This window comes from Notothenia rossii (assembly GCF_949606895.1).
Source record: "Notothenia rossii genome assembly, chromosome: 4".
In the NCBI taxonomy this organism is placed as follows: Eukaryota; Metazoa; Chordata; class Actinopteri; order Perciformes; family Nototheniidae; genus Notothenia; species Notothenia rossii.
Window position 1 is genome coordinate 1,118,364 of NC_136902.1, and position 9,704 is coordinate 1,128,067.

The following is a 9,704-nucleotide window of genomic DNA, read 5'->3' on the forward strand; positions in this document are numbered from 1 at the left end:
GACTGTTTATTTCAGTCATCTGCAAAACATCAGAGCCGACGGGACAGAGTTTACAACAAAACTGTCTCATCTCAGGGACACAGTTTCTATTAGAGTGGCAGGACTCCCCCTGACACACACACACACACACACACACACACACACACACACACACACACACACACACACACACACACACACGCGCGCGCGCGCGCACACACACACACACACACACACACACACACACACACACACACACACACACACACACACAGAGACACAGAGACACACACGCAAGCACACAGAGACACACACGCAAGCGCACACACACACACACACACACACACACACACACACACACACTTCCCGCAAGTTGTGACGACTACGATATAAAAACAACCCTGATAAAAGAAAGTACAGCAACGCCTTATTTCACAGGTCCGTTCAATCTTACCATGATATATAATACATTCAATTAAATAAATACAAATAAAGAATAACAGACGTGTAAAATAAAGCGTTACCACGACTACCACATGCCGTACCGTCAGCAATATCAAAGCGTATCTGAGTCTGCAGCTGATCCATCGTTTCTTCAAGTGAGACAGAAACACTGCGGTTACAGACAGTGCTGTCCCTCTGTCCCTCTGTCCCCTCTCCATCAAACAGTTCACCTTACATGGAAAATAGAGTCCGGGGTGGACGGATGCAGCGCGAGAACAACCTGTACGTACGGAGGCCGACAGGTGCAGCGCGAGAACATCCTGTAAGCAAGGAGGCCGACAGGTGCAGCTGCGCTACAGCGGCACAAAACACTGCCATTCAGAAAGGATGCAGACATAGAAACACAACTGCTCCAAAACACACAAAGAGACATCTTCAGCAACTTGAGGACACATGCAGCGTCACTCTTTAGTGTCCCCTGTTCTCCCAGCTGTGTGCGTCACTCTTTAGTGTCCCCTGGTCTCCCAGCTGTGTGCGTCACTCTTTAGTGTCCCCTGGTCTCCCAGCTGTGTGCGTCACTCTTTAGTGTCCCCTGGTCTCCCAGCTGTGTGCGTCATTCTTTAGCGTCCCCTGGACTTCCAGCTGTGTGCGTCACTCTTTAGTGTCCCCTGGTCTCCCAGTTGTGTGCGTCACTCTTTAGTGTCCCCTGGTCTCCCAGTTGTGTGCGTCACTCTTTAGTGTCCCCTGGTCTCCCAGCTGTGTGCGTCACTCTTTAGTGTCCCCTGATCTCCCAGCTGTGTGCGTCACTCTTTAGTGTCCCCTGGTCTCCCAGCTCTGCGCATGTCTCCTCAAGTCGCTCAATGTTCTCTAAACGCTGCATGTGTGGTTGCTGAAGATGTTTCTTCATGTGGAACATTTGGGTTTTCATATCTGCATCCTTTCTGAAGCTGTGTTCTGGGTCGTTGTAGCGTGTTTGCGCCTGTCGGCCTCCGTACTTAATAAATACTACAGTGTTCACACACGCTCTGCATGGAGGTGTGTTGAACAGACGGCCTGTAAACACAAATCTCTTTTTTTTGTTCTAGCTTACTTTTACAAAAACAGATCAGAACCAGGAATGTTGTAAATCCCACTAACGTGAAAACGCTCGGAGCCTTTTCACCGATAATCACATTTCCAACAGTTTTTTACATTCAACTCAAATGTTGCTTTTTCAGGCGTGAAGCGGAGACTCCTTCAACATCAGGGGATCACGATCAGTGAGTTCTGATTGTGTGTTTAATGTGTACACGCTCTCACTCATAGGGCTGCAACTGAGTCTGTTTTCATTATGGGTTCACCCGCAGACCATTAAATCCTATCATATCATCGAATTGTATTATCATATTGTAAACTAATCGTTTAGACAGAAAAAGAGGGACTAGGACACTTCAATTTGACTTTTAATTGTGCAAATTAAATATTTCACCATGTATTCTGGTTACAGTCACTTTTAATGAAACACACCTGTGAACCTGGATGGTGAGAATGACCAGAAGACGTGCTGAAGAAAAGCGTCGTGCACAGAAATGGCAATACTTCAAAGTCAAATTGAAAGGCTGTCCTTCTTACTCTCCTATTGAGGATTCACCGCCTTTAAATTATGGTTTGACTCCAAAACTGTGTCCTGTAAATGTTTGTAATGATTTTAAAACATATTTTTGAAATATTATAATTAAGGGTGGCTAACTGTAGCTCACCCACAGCGAGCTTTATCACGTGCGCAAGAAAAAGAGTCTTGTTGCAACCCTACATCTGGTCCAGTTCTATAGATACTCCTGCATGTTCAAGGCCGTCTCTGTGAGAGGATGTGCAGCTGATCAGCCCCTTCCTGTACCACCTCCTGTACCACCTCCTGTACCACCTCCTGTACCACCTCCTGTACCCCTTCCTGTACCACTTCCTGTACCACCCCCTGTACCACTTCCTGTACCACTTCCTGTACCCCTTCCTGTACCACCCCCTGTACCACTTCCTGTACCGCTTCCTGTACCACCCCCTGTACCACTTCCTGTACCCCTTCCTGTACCACCCCCTGTACCACTTCCTGTACCGCTTCCTGTACCACCTCCTGTACCACTTCCTGTACCACTTCCTGTACCGCTTCCTGTGCCACCTCCGGTACCATCTCCTGTACCACCCCCTGTACCACTCCCTGTACCACTTCCTGTACCACTTCCTGACCTGAGAACTGATACAGTAACCAGGAATATGCACCATCACCATCAGTCACCACACAGCACTTTGCTTCTGTAAAAAAAAACAATAAAAAGGGACACCACACTCCGTCGCTTCCTCCGCCCGTTTGTCTCCGAGAGAAACGCGGCGAGAGTCTTTATTCCACACGGCGGCGGTGAGTTGAGTTGAGTCTGATCTCATTGAAGGCGTCACACCGTGGTCTCGTACTCCATCACCTCTTTGGGCGTGGCCAGGCAGCGGTACTGGATCCGGGGCGTGACGGGCGCCGCGCTCTCCAGCACGAGGATGGTTTTACGCAGCCGGCGGTCGATGAAGTGAGCGTCCCAGGCCGGGTACTTCTTCCTGGGCAGATCTATCCGGATCACGGGCCCCTCTGTGCGCGGGGAGAGGCTGGGAACCGGAGCCTGGACCCCCCGCTGAGGCCGAACCTGAAACACGTCTCCGTCCACCCCCGAATAATCCGGCCCTTTAGTCCTCTGCAGGGTTCTGGGGGGGCTGCTAACCACGTCCGGCGGGAGGCTAACCGCCGGGGAAGCTAGCAACTCCGCGGGCAAATCCTCCTTCTCCACGACCGGCCGCCACCCCGACACGGGCCCGTCGGGGTGCAGCAGGCAGTAATAAACACACATGAAGAAGCTGCCCAAAGCGTAGCTGCTGGACACGACGCACACCATGGCGACGGCGTAGGATTCCGAGGAAGAGGGGCCTCGGTAAAGGTACCAGGCGGCGGTGAGGAACACGTTCTCCAGCAGAACCGTCAGGCTGTAAGGCAACGCAGGTTTATTCATACAGAACCTTTCAGCACAAGGATATTCAAAGTGCTTTACAAACATGGAAGACATTAAGAGCTTTAAAGGTCTCCTATCATACTGTTTCTCATCAGTATATCACAGGTCTCAGATATATCCAGAGCCTGTCTCTGATTGGCTGAAACACCAAACAGATCATTGCAGCATTACCCATAATCCCCTCTGTTTCAGCCCTGTTTCCAAAGTGCTGATTCTCTGTCTGTTACTTTAGATGAAAATAAGGAGCCCCTCCCCACGCCCCTCTGAGAGAGATTTGGTTACAAAGAACTCAATGGAGCTCAAGGAGGAGATTCAGGTGATAAGGGGGGGGGGGTCTCTTTCCACAGAGGGGACACGTGGTGATGTAGAAGAGACATGAAGAAGAGGGGACACATGTTGATGTAGAAGAGACATCACAAAGTGCATTTTGCATGATAGGTGACCTTTAACCCCCATAAGGACAGCACGTAGGGGACTTGAACCTGTAGATCAGCAGCCGGCAGCGGGTGCGGCCCTCCCTCACGCTGAACCAGCAGAAGATGTAGACGATGCCCACCATCATGTTGTAGATGATCTCCTCCCACTTGGACATGCAGAAGTCCGTCTCGCCCTGGATGATCCAGAAGGTCATGACGCACCAGTGCGCCACCACGAAGATGCCGAAGTAGAGCGGGAACACGGAGGCGAACAGAGCGAAGGCCAGCGTGCGGGCTCCGATGGTGAAGAGGTGCCACAGGATCTGCACCAGCACCGCCTTGTAGCTCATCGGCAGCTTATCGTCCCGCGAGTCCCGCAGAACCTTCTGATACGAGGCCACCATCCAGGACAGGGAGACCAGGGAGGCCGAGGCTGAGAGACCTGCAGAGACAACAGGAGTTACAGAGGAGGAGGAAACATGGCTGTGCCCCAAAAGGAAATGTGTATTTATTGTAGAAAATGTTTGCAAAGTAAAAATGTTAGTCCCATTTGGCCCTCTGTGAGTTCTGGAGAATCACCGGCCTTCCTCCAAACATCACCATTTCAGCTGCACACTTAGAGGCGGCAGCACTGAGAGGAACTGTGGGTTCTTACTCGCCAAGTTCAGATACCTTTGATCAGGTTAAGGCATTGTGTCCCCCTGTGTCTCAGTGCTGCCGAAACGCACTAGAAGGACACTCGGGGACTTTGTTCATCAGGGGAATTCATGTTTGCAGTCCACGATAAGCGGTCGTACGCATGTCGAGATGTTTCTGTGCTCAAGTCCCCTGTTTTCAATGAACACGTCTTTAGGCACTATGGCTGTGCTGAGAGTAACCTGGTGATCGGACGTCTGCATCGGTTTTGTGATCACATTTTTTATTTATTCAAGCAGAAACACAGAATAACGCGGTACAAGACACATACATACCCCGTGAAAGAACATACAAACAGTTCCCTTACAAAACTAACTCAAATGAAACCCCACCCTCCCAGGACCCCCGTGGGCCGGATCAAGTGGCACCAGGCAGTTCAGAGTTAGACGTCTCCATGGATGAAGCAGAGCATGAAGTAATAACCTCAGATGTGTGTGGAGCTGGCGGTGCAGCAGCTCGTGTGGTCAGCGGATCTGAGGCAGGTCAACTGAGGGCTCGGTCCTCGGCTCTCAGCCGGCACTTACATCACTGATGCTCGGTAAACAGGATGAAGCTTTGATGTTTTAACGACTTCCTGCTGAGCCCTCCTGTCTCCAGACGTCCACTAACTGAGCCAGGCTGCTTCCAGTCAGGAGCCTCTCTTCTGCTTCTTAGACCAGGAGCTTCACCTCCGTCTCCTCAAAGAAATGCAGTCGACTGACCCTCACCAAGATGTTTGTATGTGATGACCATTGCGTGTTGGTGATACTGAATCCAGGAACGTATAACGGTCCACTTGTTTCAAGGGTTTCAAGTCCTCGAGGTAATATGGAGTCCTTTTTATCCATTCAGTTTTAAGGTGAACCCTGGCTGCCAAACAAACCCCACAGAATAGATTTGATGGTGGCCTGGACCATTTATTACTCCTAAATATTCAATCCATCATCATCTGCAAACATTCCCTACACTCTTAAAGGTCCCATGTCATGCTTTTTTGGTTCTGACCCGTCCCCTTGTGTTCTGTAGCTTCTGCATGTAAACGGTCTGCAGAGTCACAAACCCTCAAAGTACACCCTGTAGGGAGTAACACTCTAACACAGAAGATACCTCCCCAGACACCTCGTTGGAGATTTCTCATTTACTTCCTGGGTATCGCTACGTAGGGATACCCAGTAGCCATGCCCAGAGCTATGGCCGCACCCTCTGCCAGGCTTTCACGAAACAAAGCTTCCCAAACCTTTCAGGATTAATGCCGGATATGAGGAGCGTAGGGCACTGAAGAACGATGCTGCTCCTACTTTGTTTGGACCAGCGGGAGACTCGGGGACACAACCTGTAAGTATTCATTGTTCTTTGTGTTTATGATGTTTAAAACAAACAAGGTATCTACCACGACTGTCTGAATGGGTAAACGTTTTTCAGGCTGCTACGTTGAAATGCTCTCCGCAGACCCATGCTCACAGCATTATCAACCTTTTTCTTACTCGATATCAAGCCACACTTATTGTCTTCACTTCGGCTGTGAGTGTGTGTGTGCTCAGGATGAGTTTCGCTTGTTCTAACTGTATCGCCGACACGGAAGCCTGTCCGCTCCTCACAGCAGCTTCTCACAGCTGTACGTCGCTCGACCAATCAGAGCACAGTGGGCTCACGGAGGGGGGGGGGGGGGGGCAGGAGCTCCAACAATGCGTGTAGGACAGAGAGTGAATAAACAAACTATACAGAGATGCTGGATGAGAAACCAATGTGAGTTTGGAACATTGAACAATGTGAATCTATTCTAGTAAAGCTCAACAATGGAACTATGATCAGTAGAAACGGCCATGACACGGGACCTTTAAGGTGAATAATACCCAGCTTCATATCGTGTCTAAATCCCTTCCATTAATGAGGTTATTTTCCTCAATGCAAAACAGCCTCGTCTCCAAACAGATCAAGATCTTTTGGAGACGAGGCTGCACTACCACTTGTTTTTCCAAAAGCAACACAAAATGAAAGTTAGTGCAGAGTTGGTTTAAAAACTGCTTCAAAAACGTCTGGACATCAAACGCAGATTCTCAGAAGTGAAAACTCATGATCTGAAGGAGTTTCTGCTCCGCTGGGACTCAACAGGACTGAAGCTGAGCAGCTCTGAGTCCAGACATCAGAGGGAATCTCTCTTCCTCTAAATGTTAAAACCCGGTACATCCAAGGCTGCTGTGTGAAGCCCGGTCTCACATAAACACAGTGGGCCGTCAGCAGGGCCGTCTATGCTGGCCCTGTAAGTAAAGTGTGTTTAAAATGTTTCATGAATATTTAGTTATAAGTTTTAACAGTATAATATCCTCAAAATTACAAAATGAACTGAGGTTTTGTTGAGGCTGAACTGGAATTTCCTACATCAAAAAGTCACTTGAACGCCTCACAGCTATTTCAGTTGTTTGCACAACAGATACTGCTAGCCTTCTGTTGAAACATAACACATCTGATTGGTAATAAGCATGAGTGACAGGTTCACCAGCCAATCAGATGTTGTGACGGGTGAGCACGTTACTATTCGCCTCATTTTAGAGCGACGTGAGAGTGCACAATGATACGAGTTTAATAATAGATTACTTCATTGATCAATGTTGGGACATGTCGTCTGCATTTAACCCTCATCTAGCTTACTGTTGTGATTGTTGATCAGCTGTTGTGATTGTTGATCAGCTGTTGTGATTGTTGATCAGCTGTTGTGATTGTTGATCAGCTGTTGTGATTGTTGAGAGACTGTTTGGCATAATGTGCGCATCATTAGATCATGGCTGCGTTGGCTGGAACAGAGACGTGTGAAGTGTGTGTACTGTGTGTGTACTGTGTGTGTACTGTGTGTGTACTGTGTGTGTACTGTGTGTGTACTGTGTGTGTAATGTGTGTGCACTGTGTGTGCACTGTGTGTGTACTGTGTGTGCACTGTGTGTGTACTGTGTGTGTACTGTGTGTGTACTGTGTGTGTAATGTGTGTGTACTGTGTGTGTAATGTGTGTGTACTGTGTGTGCACTGGAGCACAGAGGATGCTTCAGGCTATCGTATCGTATCGTATCGTATCCTATCGTATCCTATCGTATCTTATCGTATCGTATCGTATCGTATCGTATCTTATCTTATCGTATCCTATCTTATCGTATCTTATCGTATCGTATCTTATCTTATCTTATCGTATCTTATCGTATCTTATCGTATCTTATCGTATCGTATCCTATCGTATCCTATCGTATCTTATCGTATCGTATCGTATCTTATCTTATCGTATCGTATCCTATCTTATCGTATCTTATCGTATCGTATCGTATCTTATCGTATCCTATCTTATCGTATCTTATCGTATCGTATCTTATCTTATCGTATCTTATCGTATCTTATCTTATCTTATCGTATCTTATCGTATCTTATCGTATCTTATCGTATCGTATCTTATCGTATCGTATCTTATCGTATCCTATCCTATCCCCCCGGGGTGTTTCTGGCGGCTCTCACCCTGCAGCGGCAGCACGTCTCCGGCCTGGATGATGAAGCTGAGCTGCAGCACCAGCTGCGGCGCGCTCTTCAGGAAGGACTCCAGCAGGCGCAGCATGCTGATGTCGGCGCTGGCGAACATCATGCGCCAGTAGTAATGTCTGCGCTCCGGGTCTGTGTGCCAGCGGCTCTGAACGCCCAGGTAGAGAGCGTGGACGTACCTGAGGACCACAGGAACACACACAGAGACATTCATCAGGACAGTTAGGGGTGGGGGAAATGATCGATACAGCACAGAATCGCGATAATTGCGTGGTCGATACACGGACGCCAAGTATAGATATTTTATTATATAAACTGTAGCATATTCCTCCGAAAGATGGTTGTAAAGTGTATGGTCAAAATGTGGCTAAAAGTCCATTTATTAGAGCTTCTGACAGACAACGCTGATAGCCACAGATAGACACAATATCTGCAAACAGTCGTGTTTAAGCAAAACAGTTTTGAAAATAAGTTTAATAAGCATCTTTCTCTCCCTCTTACTCAAAACAAATTAAGCTATTACTCTGACTAAGAACTTTAGTGAACCTACCTGGCAACAAACCAGTTTCTGATTCTGATTCTGAGCTTTACGACTGCACCACCACTCTTGTCCACAGGTGGCGCCAAAACCAACACAGACTGAAAGTAAGTGCAGAGTTTGAGGGTCTAAAAACTCGGCTTCAAAAACTTCTGGACATCAAACGCAGACTCTCAGAAGTGAAAACTCATCATCCCAAACTCCAGGAGCTCCGCTGGGATTTCAACAGGACAGAAACTGAATCTGTGGTTTCAATCTCAGTGCAGACATCAGAGGAGGATGCAGGGGCGGACTGGGGGGGAAAAAGTGGCCCAAGGATTAATTGACAGACAGGCCCACTCAATGCGCGACATGTATCGGCCGGCCGGCGACGAAAGTATGTTACTTAACAAAAAACCCTGCATTTAATGTTATTTTGGAGCATTATTCAAATAGTAATCACATCACCTGAGCCCTTGAGTTGCCTAGAGCAAAATAGTTACAGCATATCTTTAGTGATTTTAATGTTATCAGATCATTGATGCAATAACATTTGGACCCAATTTGCCTGACTTGACGAATGGAAAAAAACATGGGCGTAGGAAGCATCCTCAATGTGGGTGAGACAATTTAACAGAGGGTGTGGGCAGGTGGTGGTCCTCACCTCCTCCAGGGGGGTCCGGGGGCAAGGTTCCCCGGGAAGATTTTTTTTTAAATGTTGAAGTTAAAAGCATCAATCTGGTGCACTTTGAGATCGAAGGGACTAAATCTATGGATACATCTCTGAACACCCATACTCCATTGCATTTAGCTGAGGCTTTTATCCAGAGAGACTTACAATAAGTGCGTTCGACCAACAAGATACAACCTTGAAGAAAACAGAATCATATAAGTTCATCAGGTTTCATAGAGCCAAACATTTCAAGTGCTACTCAACTGGCTCTAGATAAGCCAGTCCTTTATTAGTATATAAGTGCTTTGTTAGTAATTCTATCTCTGGAAGTGGAGTCTAAAGAGATGAGTTTTCAGTCTGAAGAAGATGTGTAAGCTTTCTGCTGTCCTGATTTCAATGGGGAGCTCATTCCACCATTTTGGAGCCAGGATAGCAAACCCACGTGTTTCTGCTGATG

General features: G+C 47.6%; 1 protein-coding gene across 1 annotated transcript in view; it reads right to left on the reverse strand.

Annotated features, from left to right (window-relative positions):
- Window positions 1–347: 347 nt before the first annotated feature.
- xkr7a (XK related 7a) overlaps window positions 348–9,704 on the reverse strand; it is a 15,521-nt gene continuing 6,164 nt past the window's right edge. Inside the window, exons 2-4 of the mRNA XM_079675220.1 lie at window positions 8,037–8,236; window positions 3,932–4,307; window positions 348–3,423 (exon numbers count right to left, since the gene is read on the reverse strand). Coding sequence (XP_079531346.1) covers window positions 2,850–3,423; window positions 3,932–4,307; window positions 8,037–8,236 — 1,150 coding nt within the window. The 3' untranslated portion in view covers window positions 348–2,849. The remainder of the gene's footprint in view (window positions 3,424–3,931; window positions 4,308–8,036; window positions 8,237–9,704) is intronic.